This window comes from Anarhichas minor, unplaced genomic scaffold, assembly GCF_050575085.1.
Source record: "Anarhichas minor isolate MPS153535 unplaced genomic scaffold, ASM5057508v1 ptg000045l, whole genome shotgun sequence".
Taxonomy (NCBI): Eukaryota; Metazoa; Chordata; class Actinopteri; order Perciformes; family Anarhichadidae; genus Anarhichas; species Anarhichas minor.
The window spans coordinates 2,333,515-2,352,035 of record NW_027466491.1 but is presented as its reverse complement, the minus strand read 5'-3'; the positions used below and the strand labels follow the sequence as shown (position 1 = coordinate 2,352,035).

Here is an 18,521-nt window from a genome sequence, read left to right as displayed (position 1 = left end):
AGAAAGAGAAAGAGAAAGAGAGAGAGAGAGAGAGAGAGAGAGAGAAAGAGCCAGGCCCCCGCTATATAAATAACAAGGCACTCAGAGGCATATTTGATGTTGATATCCATCACTGAGGTTGGAAAAGAGGGAAGAAAATAAGAGGGAAAATAACACACAGAGCGACCAGGGACACGGGGATCCTTATGAAAATAAGATTCAGCCCAAATGGATCCGGTGTAATTGGTTTCAGATAGTGAGGTCAGGAGAAAGGCGATACAGGCAACTATTATGCGAAACGGACTGAGAAACAAGAATGTTTACACAGGCATTCCTCTGCCACGTTAATAGGCATGCAGAGATCACTGGAGAGGGAGAAAAGGAGAGAGTGAGAGGAGACTGACAGGGAGGGGAAGAGGGGAAAAAAAAAACAAAGAACATATCAGCCATCCATTCATCCCCCCCCCCCCCCCCCCCCCCCCCCCCCCCTTCCCACTATCCTCCAGTGTCCCAGCCCCAGTGTTTAGACTGTACAGAGCAGGGTAATAAGGAGCACCTATCACAATGCACCTTTGTAAGGAGCATGCAAAGATCTTAAACAAGCATGAAATACATTAACAGGTCCTGCAGTACTGGGCCCGGACCATTACAAATCTCCAGATTGCTTATTTGCACACATGGTGGATGGGGGGGGGGGGGGCGTGCAAGAAATAAGCCATCCGTCCAAGAATGTCACTCTTTCAAATCCACCTGGAGCATGCACGAGATGCAGCCATGACATTGGAATTGGATATATCTGAGGGGCTGTGACATTGTGTTTGGACAGTGCGGATCACTTTCCTGGCGTAGGTCACATTGGGAGCTGTTGTTATTAGGGGGGGGATATAGCCCATATTGGACCGATGACACCGGGTATGAAATAAGCTGCCCTCAACAGGTACGTCTTCACAACACTGTGGCCTCTACAGGACCCGGCCATGTTCCAGAAAGTAGCAGTAAACATGGCGCATCAATTGTTGATCAAGAAGAAATGGGTTGCGTCGGGGTAACGCAGTCTTACTGTGGTGTGCAGAACAGATGTCGTGTTCGGTGTGTATGTGTTTGTTGTGGGGAGTAAAGGGCTGCTGTTCAACACTAGGCTGTAGGCCAGAACAACTCCAGTCATGCTGACAGCTTTGACAACTCCCACACACACACACACACACACACACACACACACACACACACACACACACACACACACACACACACACACACACACACACACACACACACACACACACACACACACACACACACACACACAACACGCATCACCAGGCTTATCTATCTTCGCTTCCAGGAAACACAGACGGCGAAAGAGGGGGAAGGAAAAAGTGTGACACTTTATTCAGGCTGGAGGGAGTCGCACGCCACGGAAAACAAGGCACAAACAGTTTAAGCTGAACAAACAAACATGGCTGATTGGACCGAGGCTGCCGGCCCGCTGGCGGGGGAGATATGCGCTGACACTCCACACCAAAATATTTACACGCTATCTTCTTATATAAGTGGATTCAGGGCAGATGGATGGATGGATACGGATTTGGAGGGGCTGGATGGAGAGGATAGACAAATGAGAAGAGAAGGGGGGGGGGGATAAGATGTCCCATACAATGTCTGAATACAAAAGTGGGGCCCTGAGTTTGTGAACAGAACAGCAGAGGCCCCTCAACTGGTTTCACGCAAGAATAGTAAAATGGACACAGCTGGATGGCGCTGAGATTACAAAGACAATACGTCTATTAGAGCTAAAACCTGAGATTAGTGATTGGGTAATGACTTTTAGTGATGATCTTTAAACACTCAAATTAACACTCGCTAAAGCAATGCAGTCACAACCGTTTTCAGGCTCTATGGTTGCTATTGATCTCCTTCACCTTAAGAAACTCGGCCACAGGAGAAGAGAGACTCCTATCCTTTTGTAAAAAGGTCAGAACTGGCGATGACACACCGGTGCCTCAACAATGGCTCCAGACTCCCCTATCTCCTCCACAAACCCACACAGAGCACAATGCACACACCTGGTTTCAGTCACCTCTGCTTGGTTGAGTACTTGGAAAGGAAATGATAAAAAAATGACTGAGATTATGTGAAGCTAATGTGAAAGTGCCTTCCAAAAGAAGATTTCTGCTTAAGAAAGGGTACATTACAGAGTGTGTTTACTTGACTGATAAGTATATGAAAAAAAATCTAAATCAGCCACGCATCAGCTTCACCCAGGCTCCCTTCCTATGACTGAACTTTGCACTGTCTGGCTCTGATAACTGCACGCGAAGCAGCAAGTGGGCCATTCAAAAAGCAGTGTCCCAACAGGAACCTTTGGGTGATGCTTCCATGAGAAAATATCACGCAGGAGAGAAACCAGAGAGAAAGAACGAAGGGAGAAAAGGAGAATTCGGAAAAGTATGTAGGAGTAATGAGCATTTTAATGTATGACTCAATAAATCAACAGTCTGCAGTGAGCGAGGGAGGGAGGGGGGGGGAGGAGAACGGGAGGGAGAAGTCCATGGAGGATCTGCTCGGGCCTCAGGATGGAGGTAAAAGCTATCCAGCAGAACAATGGGCTTCTGTGTCCCACTCTGCTCCCTCGATCTCAGTGTCTTCAGCTACTTCAGCTTCCACCGGCTCTACATATAAAGCAGTTCATCCGAAAATGAAAATCTGGCTTGTGTTCATTTACAGTTGTGGGCTCCTTTCTTGGCTGAAGTGGATAATAGGTGTTTGGGAAGAAAACCTTCCGTATCGATCGCTTGCTCTCTTCAACTCCTTTTCCACCTCCTTCGCCGCACTTTGAATTCAACTCGACTTCCTCCCCCTCCCTCCCTCCCTCCCTCCCGCCTCCTCATAGCTCATATCACATTATTCATTTCTTCCTCTCATCCTTCTGTCTCTCTTACCCCTTCTCTCCCACGTCGCTCACCCCTTGTTTATTGATTCTCTAGATTAAGAATTCCTAGGGTGGAGGATTGTAACACACAAGCATCAAATTATTTTGGGGTGTGCTTATTTGCCTTTCCCTTGCATCTATTTGGCCTGTGTCTGTAGACAATTATGCCTACCCAGCCTCAGACTCAGGTGCTAATAATGAAGGACAAATAGAATCATATGTGTAAACTTCCCCCACTGATGAAAATTTATATTAACTTTCTGCCACAGTAAACAGAGCTGCATAGCTACACCCTCCCGGGAGGATTGACGAGATGAATTTGCTCGCTCCTACCCCAGCAAGAAAGCTCGGTATAGGGGAGAAAAGTGGCGGCGGCGGTAGGAGGGGCTTGGGGATGTCGAGCTCCATTGTGTAACCTCGCATTAGATTTTCCCCTAACGTAAACAAAACACGTGTCTGTTTTGCCTATCACGGGTAAAGTGTGTGTTTATGTCTGTGAGAGGGAGTTGAATATATGTGCATATGTGCCGATACGTTTGTGTCTGCCGAGACGTCGGGAGAGCGCGCCAGCAATAGCAAGGAGCGAGGCCTGCCTGCCGTTCACTGCAACCGCCAACGTTCACCTCCTGCTGTTATCGCCACGGATATTCTGTGCAAAACACAATATTCTATCTGTTCTAGCAAGGGAGAGTCATTGTTTTCAGCTACTTAAAAAAAAAAATAGATCATTTTGACAATTTTTTATCAGTTTAGAAAGACCTGACAATACTTGTTTTCAAAATAATCCGACATGTGTCGTGGCTTAACATACAGAATACTTGCTTATGAGCCTATTAGTCATACAGATGTCACAGCTGGTTCTGCTCTTCAGCCGTTCTTCTGTCCATTGTCTCAGCACATCTCCTCCATGCTTCATTACTTCAATTCACCCCACAGCGCCCCCATCGCCCCCAATCTCTGCTGGTGGCTTGAGCAAAGTCTTTACTTTGACCTGTGCTGTATCGCTACCTTTAGATAAGGTGACAGCAAGTTCATTCAGCAACGCTCTTCATCTACTGCTGCCTTTAGAGCCCGACAACTGAGAGCGATACTAAATACGATCACAAAGAGACAGAGAGAGGAGAAGAGACCGGGGAAGGTATTTGTGTAGGTGGAAGAAGGGAGGTGTGTGTGTGTGTGTGTTTGTTTGAGGTGGGCAGTGTGTGTGTGTGTGTGTGTGTGTGTCAGGTCAAGTGTTCTCTTTGCAAAAGCAAAGCTGGTATGAGTGTTCGACTGTGCAGTCGTCCCTCCCCCCCCAAAAAAACAACAAATACACACATTCTCTCTCTGTAACGCACTCTTTCTCTCTCCTGAAGCGCTTCATTTCCTCTTCAGGTGATTATGATCCCTCTCCTTTTCACAGTTCCAGGCGAGTGGAGGTCACACAGCGGGATGAATACCTGATATGAAACGCTGCATTCAGGCCAGCCGTAGTTCATTTTGGAAAAGCGGCCGAGCCAAGCGGGAAAGCTGGAATTGTGGGATGAGAGGAAGAACTCCTTTGCTTCGACCTCGCTGCTTATAAATATATAGTACAGTGATTATCTTAACACTTACAAATTGTAAATGTGAGTGAACGATGCGATATCATAAAGTAACCTGCGGCAACAACATACTGTGAGTATGACAGTATAACACTAGTATTTAAAAGAAACACTGTTGTGTTTCTGCACAGACTAGGGCTCTCTCACCATTCTTGCCAGCGGATCAGACACAGAATGAAGTTGTTTTTCACAGAGCTTGTGTCTGTCTTTGTTGACAAGGCCTTATTAAGAGGCTCCCACTCCAAAAAACATGGCCAGAGGCGACTGGCAATCTCACTGTGGCAACCAGACAACTAGCAGCCGCCGCGGAAAAAAAGAGCTCGTCTTGTGCAGAATGCCAATACCAATAGATGAATGTGCTGACACAAACGAGTGCATTGGAGACGCGTGCACAAACATAAAGACCGGGGCCTATAGTGGTAAATAAAAGGTTGCTGCGTCCTGGGTAGGTAAACTGCATTTAAGTGTGTTTACCCTCCATTAAACCACTGATGAATCACATATACACTCAAAGCCTACGGGGGAACACAAAACAATGATTAAGGACAACAGGAAAGCTACTGAGCGTCACCGTCATCTATATTTATTCCAAACCAAAATTGACTAAAAAGGGGTTGATGTCATTTAAAATCCACACAGACCGAGCCAGCGTGCCTGCTTGGTGCATGTGTGTACATCAGACCCTGTCTTGGGGGGGCTCTGGCTGTTGCAGGTCAATAGTGTGAGTGTCAGTCTGTCTCGTCTTGCAGAGCTCAGGTTAAGTGCTGAGTCTAATTGTTACTCTGTTGTTCTGGGGTCGATGAGAGAGCACCCTGACCTTTAGCTGTAAAAATGACCTCACCTCACCCACTGCACCGCTAAAGCTTGATTTGTCACTGCAGCTGCAGTGACAAACACTTCACAAAACATATTCTGTAAACAGGACATTCTCCAAATTGTTTATTCTTCAGACAATTATTTGAAGCTTATAAGATACCCATTAACAGTCACACAACTGTTTATGGCTTCACATAATGGCCATTACCTAGTTCAAACAAGTTTATGGGACTGCTTTGTCTTACCATCAGCCCCAAGTCGCCTCAAGGAGGATTGCTCTCCATTGCGGGTGGCGTATCTTTCAATGAATGCCACACTCCCCCTAAAGATCATCTCAATAAATAGCCACTACATCTGCCAGTGGACGGATCACATTCGCTCCCCCCTCTCCTCTCTCAGTCGCTCTGCTTATGTAACACCTATCTCTTCCTGTGCTGCTCTTCCTCCCTTTCTTCCCTCCACCCGGCATTGTACCTTGGTGGTTGTCTTGTGAATATTCCAATTACAGCGATGTGTGTTTGACCTTTAAGTGAGCTGTAGAAGATATAGTTATCTGCATTCCACTCTCCCAGCGTCTATCAATCAGTGTTCCACCCTCACCACCACCACCACCACCCTCACCAGAACAGGCTGTTAGACGGAGCCGGGTCTGGTGAAATGTGTTTGTGTGTGCGCAAACGTGTGTGTGTGTGTGTGCGTGTGTTTGTGTGTGAAAAGTGAGAAAGAGAAGGAGAGAGGGGAGCTATCACAAGCACAGACTGTGACTGGGGTAAGGTAGGCGAGGAGGCTTGGAGAGTCCCAGTGATAAAAATGGAAAATTGCATCAGGTTTTTGTGTGAATACATGAATGTATACCACGTACACACAAACACAGACAAAGAGAGAGAGGGAGAGAGAGATGTTAAGCATTTTTTTTTCTTTAATCTGCCACCAGCCTGACTGAGCTTTACTTCCATAAACAAAGCCTTTTCCAACAGCATCCTATATCACGCTTCTGAGAACAAGCCGGCGTGAGCAGAGTCATACTTCTCTAGTTTCATTCTTGCTCCCCAACCCTTTTCCAAAAGGGCTAATCTACATCTTTCATTGAATCAAGAATGGAAATTCACAAGAAATGCTTCTTTTTCAATTTCATGCTGAAGTAGCTCAAGTTAGTGGATGTAATTTCTCCTAACAAGAAAATGTATCACTCTGTCGCACACTTAGTGCGTCGATGTGAGGAAAAAGGGGCCTCCTTTCTGCATTTTTTTTTTGTTCCCTTGGGCTTTGATAAATGTGCCAAAAGCATGATCGCTCCCTTCATAGCACTCCGTACAAGGACAGAACAATTACTGTGGTTATTAAGAAAATAAAACCTCTGGTTGAAATCTGTATGAAAGATAAATGACATATCATTTAGGACTGCAGTCAAGGCATTACACAATTAAGTTAGGGCCAAGAGGGGGGGGGGGGGTTGTTTTACACATATTGCAGGGACCTCAACTTCTGATACTGAGAGTTATGTCATGGTACAGACCCTAGGCTAGTTGGCACACTACTTTCCAGTGAATTTGAGAGGGATTCTCTCCTCACGCACTTCAAACTTGTGCCGACAGAAGTTTTTCCTCTCCGACAAAAATCCCGGGAAAGTCTAATGACGACCGAAACTCTTACAAACCATTTTGAAGTTTTTGTGCAAATTATGATTATCAGGTTCACCCCCGAATTGGATGATGAAGTCCAAACAGGTGGAAAGGAATGCATGAAAAACAGTATCGCTGAAACAATACCACGCATGGCCAAGCCACCAGGCTAATGTATATTTATCATGTAAACTTCTGATAAATGCATACGCAGAAACAATCAAATCTCTGGGTTTCAATTGGAAGATTTTTTTGCACCACGGGCTCAAGCGTGAAACCAATATCAGCTTAGTATCTAGTCAAGCTTGAAGTGCCGCGCCAAGCCCACAAAGCATGTTCTGCATATGCTCATGGGCGTCGTTCTTTATCGGGGTGGAACAAGCAGCTTTCCAGTGCTATCACTGATCAATTCATGCGAGTTAAGTCCCACAGTGTGTGTAAATAAGCAGCGGTTAGGTCTTGATGAGGAATGGCAGGCAGTCTGAACGGGACCATAGGCTGGAGAGCGGCGGGCCTGTCTATCTCTGCTGCAAAGGATTCCTAGTGTGACTTCCATCATTAACCTCAGGCCAGAGTACATCTTATTCTCTGTATCTGCCCAAAACAAACGATCAGTATATCCTCCCAAACTTAACTAAATATATGCCAAACCGCTTGCTCTATTCCCCCCACATTTAAAAATACAGCGAATAATATGTCTGACATTGTAACAAAGTTGAAAATGATACAGATGACAGCAAAGTGAGGGCCTGACCTTGGCTGGGACACAATAAAACCCAGCAGCTTCAGCTGTAAAGCCTGCAGTGAAGAGAGCCAAAGCCAGCGCTAAGTGACATGTCAGTCAGTTCGTCTGTTTGGAGCCTTCAATTCCCCGCGGCCTGAGCTTATTTACTGCATTTGTATGAAAAGCTGCGAAGAGGAGAGGGCTGAGAGCCCGGCTGGCTCTCTTACATATGTATACAGTGTTCGGAGGCAATGCGTAAAAAAAGCATCTTCCCCTTGCAGCCTGGTAAGCGTTACAACTACAAACAAGTTGGGAGGAGGAGAGAGCCATTTATATATTCAAAAATGGGTCAGGGATGAAGGTAATCGGAGCAACAGAGAGTGTTAACAAGCGCAGGAAAAAATAATAAAACTGGAATCTGTTAGTCGAGATTCCGGGCGCATTAGAGAAAGAGAGCACAGGTGACATCAAAGATGCCACTACTTTTCGCTAGTCGTCTTCTTAACCAGATTTGAAGTCATTTTAATATTAGTTAGAGAAGGGGATGAGGGGGGTGTACACACAACAAACCATCGGGCATGCGTTTCAGAGTCTGATTTGTTACTATTCATGGCTAAAGCGGAGAGGAACTGTAATACTAGACATGCTTGTTAAATTCACAACACTCCAAAGCTGCCTTCTAGCAAATCCTGTCTTTTGGTTGTCAGCTTAAGACACCCCGGCATATGCATATGTAGGATTTCTAAGCTCTGTTAAATGGATAGCGGTGTCGTGGCCTATCAAATGACTATAAGCCACTTGCCTTATTTTTTTTTGTGGGGGGGGACCATTTACAGGAAAAGCAGACAGCAATGCGTTACCTTGTATGCATGTGAAAGCAGCCCCCTCCACACGTGTTTTCTCCACATTAGAGGAAAACAGAGCCATTTACACGTGTATCTTCAGGATGTGGGTGACAGTAACGCTCCACCCCGACCATATTAACGACTGGCACTCTGTTTAAGCCAACAACAGGGGAGTGGCAACAAACAATGACAGAATGCCTGTTTTCGATTGTGAGGCCCGAGAAAGATGATACGCCATTCACCACCGAGGCAGTTTGCAAATAAATTATTGTGGAGGGTATCGAGCCGGAGCAATCGCTCAGTCCACTCAGGGCATGTGCAGGTGTGTCTTTGTACGAGTGTGTGTATATGCATGCCTCTGTATGTGTTTGTGTGCGTGGACTTATAGATCCAGTGCCATTTATTTCCCAGAGCTGGAGCGGGCCAGTTAGGGAGGCGTAAAAGGAAATGAGTTGTGAAGTGGCCATTGATCCTGGCCTGCATGAGGTTGGCTTGAGACTGCAGGACTATTGGCCACAGCATGTGCTTCTGAATGGTTGCCTCTTATTTATACTGAGGTGGTTAACCCTGACCCAGTTCATTTATCACTGGGCTAATGCGCTACACAGGGAAAAAGGGGGGAAAAAGGAACGTTGTCGGGTCAAACCAAAGGCCTAATCTAGATTGAATGATGTCAACTGGCTTCCATTAAATGTTATTTGCCATTAAAATATATAACAATATTTATCTACATGCGCTTTCTGTTTTACTGTAAATTTAATGTCATACGAGCGGGAAAAAAGGGAGCTTATCACAGCAAGTGACCTCTGTGGCATTGATCTGATATCCTGTAACCACACAAAAGGCATGCACACGAACACACGCGCACACACACGAACGCACACACACACACACACACACACACACACACACACACACACACACACACACACACACACACACACACACACACACACACACACACACACGACAGGTAGTGTGTATTTTCTACCCGTGCTGCCCCTCGACTTGTAGGCCACACTGCCTCCTCCACAGCACCCGACTGCTTGAGCATAAAATAGCCATAAGTATTTATGTCCGGCACATTTCACTCTGCCTATCTCCCTCATCCTCTCTTCTCCTCTCTTGCTCGCTCTCTCCGTCCCCTTTCTTGTCGTCTCTCTTTTCAAGCCTTGCAGCTTGACATTTCGCCATGCTCTCGGGGGACTCCGGTGCGAAATGGAGTTACTGGGGAGAGCGCCACTGTAAATTCCAGGAGGCCACATGTAATGTGTCTTAAACAGAGATGGACAGCCCGGGTTTTCGAGGAGCTGAAGAATGAGACGGAGGGGGGAAAAAAGGGAGTAAAGGGGAGACAGAGGGAGAAGTGGCGTCTATACAGATAATAGAATAATACTGTGTTTTGTCTGGGGAAGGGTGGGCATACAGTAGCTATGCTGTCATTCACAACCTATATCTTTAGTGTCATCGCAAAGGGGGAAACTACAGGCCTATATATCTCAGGCCTGTATGTACCATTCTGTAGGGACTGTCTGCCGATACACAGGCTTGAAATAAAAAGAAGGATGGCTTTCATTGTAAATAAAGTCGGACACAAGGATTGCCAGGGAAGAGCTGTCCTTTCACTGAAAGGGGGAAATAATTTTACAAAGACATACAGTACACGCTTCCCTAATGCTTCTCTCACCTTTACAGAAAACCCTTATCTTCACACAGATGACGACGGTTAACAAAAGGCTCCTTTATGAAATCGTTCATATTTCAGCGGAGGTCTGTCTCCTGTCCGGAGAGGTGATTGATGCATCAGGCGAAGGCCAGTGTCTTATTTACACAGTTGAGTGGGGCAATCTCCGGCCTGAAAGATAAACCTAATGAGCTTCTTTGTGTAAGGGTGCAAATGAGAGACACCATCCTCCCCTCCCTCCTTCCCCCTTTCCATCCAAAGGGACAGTCTGGGTGATTAGGCCTTTAAATTATGCTCAAGGGCAAAGCCCTGATTTGCATCTTAGGTGAGTGTGTGTGCGCGCGCGTGTTTGAGTGTGTCTCAAATATGTAACGGAGAGAATGACAGGGAGGCAGGTAAAGGGCACGGAGAGAAAGATGCTTGAGGTTTGTGTGTGAGAGGTGATAGGTGAACATCGTGTGTCAGTATCTTAGGCCTTTAACGACACTGAACAACAAACTTGGGTTGTTAAAAGAGGGAGGTGAGCTCATGTGTGTGAGCGTGCACACACACACACACACACACACACACACACCGTCATTTTGTCCTTTGTCTGTGGGGTAAGTTTCTCCCTAATGGCTTTCATTTTGGGGAAGAATTTAATTTGCCCCTAAACCCTAAATATTACCCATCACTTGCTGTCATATTTCTCATCCCTTCTATTTCCTCCAGCTAAGCAGCAAGGAAGGCAGGTTAATTGCTGTCACTCTCAAGTTGGACCACTGCATAGCTCTCGTGTAGCGACAAGGGTATAGCTTGGAAGTAAGATGGCACCTCCGCGCACTTATTGTAATTTATGTCAAAATGCTGCAGTCATTTTAAATGGGGGTGGATGGTTTGCATTTTGCTGCATCACGTGCCTCAGGAAAACACCGCAATGCATAGGTTTACCAAACATTCTCTTGTAAAGTGCATTTCTGTGCAAAAGAAAGAGAAATTACAACCCTCATAAACATGCATTTCACAGGTATAAACAACCAATAGCAGAGGAATCCAATGTGTGATTTGGGACAAAAGATTCTAATTCTGTAAAGCGGCCGTTTTCTCATTATGTCTTCGTTTAATGAGTCAGTGATCTGGATGAGTAGCAGGTCGTAGTGACAGAAGGTGGTCCCCTACAGCTATCCAGAGGTCTTCGGTTAAAACCCCTGACTGGGCCACGATAGATAAGCCGGCGCCTCCATCTTGCTCCGAGTATCAACACACTCCGTACAGTAGTGAGCCCATTTAGAAGGGGCAGCGGTCCCGAGTATTGGCTCATCAATCCCACTGATAACCCTGGCAGGATTAAGTCTACAGACCACTGTAATCAACTAACAGCCTCATTATGGGACATTATGGTATAGATCCAAAGATCAATGAATATAGCAGCATATAATATTAAAACACAAAACTACTAGATACTACGGCCAATGATAGATTGAGCTGTAATGTGAGCTCAGCACAATTTTTTTTTTTTTTTGCTCTTCGTTTTTTTTATTTCTTTTTTTAACATGGGAGCTTTCACAGTGATCATTTTAGCATAGTAATTAGGGCTGAGCAACATTCATCATTTGCTCTGATACATATCTGCAGCTGGCAAATTGCAATCAGATACAGTGGGTATCTAATCTGTGATCTCAAATCAAATTAGGTCTATTTAGACAACCTTGGGGATGGGGTGATGAAACCCTGGCAGAAATTAGGGGCTGGAAATTCAATTGTGACACAACGGTTATCACTCAGATACATGGATAACAGTGTGTGTGGCTTTCACGTTGAACACGGCGACCCGTATAAACAATATCACAGGTTGTAGACAGGATTTGCAATCAAATAAAAACAAGTGCTTTATTTGATTTGAGGAAAAAAAGTAAACTATCAATATTTGAATGTGGAAAAATTGCTCCTGTAACTTAAGTCTTGATCCGTGTCCTATGAGCCCTTTGGCCGAATCTGAGGCGACGAGACCTTAAGATGCTGCTTTTCTAATTATAGCTGCAGGTGGTATTTTGGAGCTGCTAGGTAATGGCAGAACCCACAGGGACAGTGGAGAATTCATCAGTGCTTATTATTAATCATCCCCCCAGCAGCGTGATGAGAGACTGGAGCTTCTATACCCACCGGACCACTCAATGTCATTCCAAATACGGATGGAAAATTACACCCAACAGCCTCCCTTCAAAATGGACTCAGAGCAGACGTGGACTGGAATTTTTTAGCTTCACACAGGTTGAAAAAAATAAATAAAAATAAAAATAAAAAGTGCAAGGATGGATGGACGCATGAATTTATGACCACACACATTCATGCTTCCTATACACACATGCACGCTGTCATTCACTTACACACACACCTGCCACAACATCACCATCTTCAGATGAGCACACTAACAACTGCAAAATAGCACAGCTCTGTGCTAACACAAATGCATAAAAACAACTGCATATTTCGTCGGACTGCACTCTCTCTCTCTCTCTCTCTCTCTCTCTCTCTCTCTCTCTCTCTCTCTCTCTCTCTCTCTCTCTCTCTCTCTCTCTCTCTCTCTCTCTCTCTCCAAAGAGACGCAGTGTGAGCACGCCACAGGAAGTGTGTGTGAAGTTAACAGCACAGGGCCCCTGTTTTAAAAAGCCTCCAGAGACCTGTTAGCTGGACTGCTCATTTCAATGTGTCTGTCTCTGGCTTGGGCTGGCCCCTTTACAAGGCTCACACTGTCATACAACTGCCCCCCAACCCCACCCACCACTACCAGCTCTTAGCCGTATACGTCCATCTCAGAGACTTAACTAGACACTTTATGCTTACGTCGCTTTTCTCTCTCACGGCTGTGGCCCGTTTTTTTTTTAAAAGGCACAGCTTTGTTGAGTTAACGTTTACATACACACATTCACTTACACTTTTCTCTGCTTATGCCAATAACACTAATCTTAGTAACGTTGGCTCATATTAGTTCTCTAAATGTGTAGATGCAGGCAATTTTCAATAAAATAAATGAAATACAATTACTTACACTATATTATATTTTACAGCATTTAAAATGCAAGAAAATAATAATTAAATATAATTTAAAATCTAAAATCTAAAAATGATTTTTACAGAAGTTTCCTTCTACTTTCGAGTGCAACGTAAGGCATCAAAGTGCGGTCCCATGGTACAGCCGTTGAACACTACCTTGTTATCCTGCTCTCTATCTCTTTCTATTTGACCCTCTCTATCTGCAGAGAGCATCGACACAGATAGAGAGCAGTCCTCTGCCCAACACCTTCAAATGTAAAAGAGTGATGACTGAGAGAGGGAGAGAATTGACCCCAATCAGGTGAGTGTGTATAGGAAGAATGGCAGAGTGGTGATAAATGGGGGGGGCGGGCAAGGCCACAGCGGGGTGATGCCGCTGCAGCCACCAGCAGGACCACTGGGGTTGCGCTGTGGATGGAGGATGGGTGTTGAGTTGGAACGGGGGGGGGGGGGTGGAAGAGGTGGCGAGTCGGGGGTTGCCTGTGGGACATGCTTCATTTTGCTACACCAAATACACCCCCCCCACCCCCTCTGCACACATACAGATGCAGACACGCCGTCATCTATTGTATTGCCCCGACCACACTGACCACAGGCTTTCAGCTGCCTCCAAATTCACTCACACACACACACACACGGAAATTCCCATCAAACGAAAAGGATAGCGCGCATCATTACAAACCCGCGGCGTTGTCCCCCATCCACCCCAAAGCATGGCCCTCTGACCTCATCTCCCACTGCTCTTTTGGCAAACTGTCAAAGCCATCATTCACCGTGAAAAGACACGAGAGACACTTGACTCCTCTACTCTGCTGGCGACTGACTTTCACAACTCCTGCAACCCCCCCCCCCCCCCCCCCCCGTTCATTCACCCTCAACTTGAAAAAAAACATAGAGAGAAGAATAGAGCCGGTACAATAAAACATGGATATTTAAAAGATTGAAAACGGAGCATCACGTATTTGGCATTAGTTATCTGTGCCTCCGACACAAGAAAGGGAAATCGATACAATGAATATCCAACAGAAGACAATAACATTAGCAAGTCAGTCAGAGAAGGAATAGTCTCACAGTGAGGTTAAAACAAATAAATCTAAATTACTTTTTAGTTGTGGGAACTGCTTGCGAATAGGTCTTTCAAAAGTGTCCCGGTCAAAGGTTTCTCTGCCGCTGGTGGGTCCGTGCCTAGAGTGTCTGTGTCTCTGTGTGTGTGTGTGTGTGTGAGCCTCCAACTAGTGCCGAGTTAGGAGGCCCTCTGGTGGATACAGCGCTGCCATGACACACACACACACACATACACACTTCCCAAACGGGTCCGTACGACGCTCCAACGCACACATTCTTTCCCTTTCTCTGTCTATCTCCCTCTTTTTCTCACTGACACACACACACTAACGCTCTAACATGGCCTCATGTTGCTGCAACATGCTCTCTATAAATACAACAACAAACACCAATGCAAACCTCCCCCCCCCCCCCAAAAAAAAATATAAAACCAACTAAAACAGTCACCGCAAAACATTTTCATCACTCTACAGGCAAAAGCTTCAGGCAAAACATGCTGACAGCACAACAAACTACCGGGAACATTTACCAACAACACAAACAGCCGATTAAATAAACAATGTTTGTTTTTTTCCCCCCTTGTACTAAAAAAAACATACAAAACACAGCAAAATATTTCACTGTGCCTCGTGTCTATGTAGAAAAAACCCCAGCGCTGCCTGAGCAGAGAGCAGAGCGGGAGAGCGAGGGGAAAGCAGAGTGAGAGAGAGAGAGAGAGAGAGAGAGAGAGAGAGAGAGAGAGCGGCAGAGAGACGAGACGGGGGAGAAACACAACTTACCTGCTGTTGTTGCAGATGCAGCAGCTCGACTGTGCTTACTTCGCTGCTCGTGTCACCAGCGCTTGATCTCCCATCTCTACTGCCAGCCTCTAATTGGCTGCTGCTTAGGGTGCTCATTCCATTTTGACTCATTGAACTGTTGCTTATTGTCTCTGTGGCCGACTCCTGCATCATCATGATTTAAAACCTAGAAGTGATTAAGAGGCACCGGTTAGGGCTCTTCTAGTCACAATTCCCCCCTTTTTCTTTTTTTTTTTAACGCTTCCATTATCAAGCCCTCAGTCCCCCACTGCAAATTAAAGCATTTAAAGAAGAGGGAGGGGGGAAAGGAGAAGAGGAGGGGAGGGAGGGGGGGGGGGGGGGGGGGGGGATGCAGGAGGAGCAATTATGCATTCATTGTGTAAATGAAGCAATACAAAGAGATGCACATCCTGGTGCTATTTAAAATGGGAGGGGTAATGTGGCAAATGTTTTTCATCCATACAATTTGGGCATGCATCTAAGCATCTGGCTTTCAGAAAAAAGTTGTATTATTTTTGTCATCAATATTTATAATGTAAATACATTTGTAGGAAATTAGGATTAAAAACATAACTGCGTCATTATGTGATTCACAAATGAGCATATGCTTGATTCTTAGTATCTCCCTCACACTTTAGGACAGCCAGGCTACACAGACAGACAAACAGAAGCGCGGGCACTCCTAAAATATTTGACGTCTTGAGGCTGCCAGATTTTTAGTGCGTCACATCTGAATGAAGTTGCCTAATGACGCAAAGCTAATCATGCAAAATTAAAATTTGGTGGCGGGGAGGAGGAGGAGGAGGAGGAGGAGGAGGAGGTGGCCCCCAAATCACATGGTGCAGGGCTGGTGATGAACACTATAATGGGTTTGTCATCTGTGCTGTGGCTAAATAAAATCACAGGCTTCCATAGGCAGGATGCTCATGTCATCCATTGGATTGATTCCTTTATCTTCTTTATTCAAACCTGATATATTCATATATTTTGTGATATATGTAAAAAAACAATATAAAATCCTCTCTTAACGGGACACAATTAAACCACGCTGCAATCAACGTTTATGGTGGAGGTTCTAAAATGCAAGACAACAAATATAAGTTATTGAATGAATTCTTTCGGCATCTAATAGATATGTAAAACTGGTGAAAGAGGGAAGAAAAGGAGAAAAAAATCTATCACGAATATCACTAATGATTGTGCTAAAAACAACATAAATTATGCATATTACCTCCTCTCTCTCCAGTAATAAATGTTTTATCATTTTCTCCTGCATTTAATGTTCTGCACCTTCACTGGGGCAGAGAGGAGCCCCCCCCAACATCAGTTGACAGTCTCACAATAAATAAATGACACTCAGACCCAACAAAAGGCAACTCAGAACGTAAGCCACAGTCATGGATTCCTTCTCTATTTGGAAAAACAATTATTTATAATATTTAAAAAGGGATATTTGAGACAATTCATATTTTAAAAAGGGGATAAAAAAATAAAAAAAACTGGAAGAACTTTCACTACCTTATGGAGGAAGTTGCGTGCAATCCCAATGCCAGCTAAGCCACATCCATGCAACAAAAGAGGGGCGAATGGTGATTATGATTGTGTGTGTGTGTGTGTGTGTGTGTGTGTGTGTGTGTGTGTGTGTGTGTGTGTGTGTGTGTGTGTGCATGTGAGCATTTGTGCCCAGCCCACAAGGGTACCATGTGTATTCTTTGGCCAGTAAATACCGTTTTAATAGAAGTGTGTACACGTCCTACGTGTGTGTGTGTGTGTGTGTTTGACGAGGGGCAGATACAGGACAGGCCTTAAAGGATGTCCACAGCCAGGATAAACAGGATCCAGGCAGGGAGAACAAACAGGGCTGAGCTGTTACACAGAGCAGGGCGACAGCTGCCCGGGACACAAGTAAATAGGGAAGAGGCCAGGACAAGGCGTGCTTGTGAACAAACAGGCCCCTGTTAAACACCGCAGCGCTCACTACTGATGGAGAGAGACACAGAAAAAAGACAGAGGGACAGAAAGAGCGAGAGAGAGAGAAAGCAGAGAGGGTAAGGTGGGGTGTGACGGAGAGAGACAGATGAAAAGAATGAGAGTGAAAGAGAGAAAAGGAGAGTGGGTGGGAGGGAGGAAGGTGGTGGTGGTGGAGGGGGAAGACTGGCACAATGTGACAACCAATCCGGTGATGAATCTCAGCATAAGAAACTCAAGGCTGCAGCCGAGATCAGCCGGCTAATAAGTATTCAAATTAGGCATAAATTTTACATGCCCGATGTTTAAAATATTCAGAGAAAGACTGTCTGATTGCCTTTACTACAATTTTATGAACATTCTAATGGAGCCCGGATCTCTCTTTTTTTTCCGCTTTCTTTCTCGGAACAGCGATGGATGTGCAGAAAACTTGAAGATATATGAGGCAAGGAAATAAGGATTGTTAATAACATCTGAATGCAACGCAAAACCACAACGGGAATCCAAGGGAAAATTGCGAATTAAATGTGCTTTTAATGCACTTACACGTGATTACTGATCTACAAAATATGAATATGATAAAAAGAAAGAGGGATGAAAATAAGAAATTAGACATCACAGCTTAAGTAAAAAAATTATAATAAAAAACATACCTGGAGACATAATTTGAATTTAATACACAAACAATAAAAGCCCAAACACCCAGCTTAATCTCAGAGCCATAATCTTCTCACCCAAAACACAATCGGTGCAATATGTCGAACAGCAACATAATGATAATGCAGATATATGCAAAGTATATTCGCAGAGATCAGATGGTGCTTTAACCTTAATGACAGCGGTGAGATAAATTAATTAGCCATCTAAAGGCGGCTTTCAAATCTGCCAATTAGAATGTCAATTAGAAACACAGCCAGGCTGCAATGATGAGCAGGCGACCGAACTGCGGATCTGACTGTGGGGGTGATGGAACTGTCACACATAGACACACACACACACACACACACACACACACACACACACACACACACACACACACACACACACACACACACACACACACACACACACACACACACACACACACACACACACACACAATACTCAAGAGAGACAGATAGTGACAATACTCGGCACCTGAGGGTGTGACTGTATGCATGCGTGTATCTATATTTGTGTGTGTGTGCCTACCACAGGTCCACAATGCCCTGTGCCCTCTCCCTGAGGGATACCAGCCCTGACCCTGGCTCAGCCTGTCCTGAACCAACTGGGTCGGAAGGAACCACGGCACCCCCGGCTACAATATCGACCGGGGCCCTCGCTGTGATCCGCGGCGGTGCAGGCGGCTTTAATGCTGCGTGAGCGAGGCTGCCGGCTTGCCCACACGCGTGTTTGACATCCCATAAATTGCCGGTGTCCCGCGTTTCAACACACCCACTATTTGATGCTATTTCCTCAAGCCATAATCTTCCA

The 18,521-nt window shown here is 45.2% G+C and overlaps 1 protein-coding gene across 1 annotated transcript in view; it reads right to left on the bottom strand.

The window, feature by feature from the left end:
* foxp2 (forkhead box P2) overlaps positions 1-15,261 on the bottom strand; it is a 57,591-nt gene extending 42,330 nt beyond the window's left edge. The window contains exon 1 of the mRNA XM_076111876.1: positions 15,060-15,261. Coding sequence (XP_075967991.1) covers positions 15,060-15,236 — 177 coding nt within the window. The 5' untranslated portion in view covers positions 15,237-15,261. The remainder of the gene's footprint in view (positions 1-15,059) is intronic.
* Between the last annotated feature and the right edge of the window lie 3,260 nt (positions 15,262-18,521).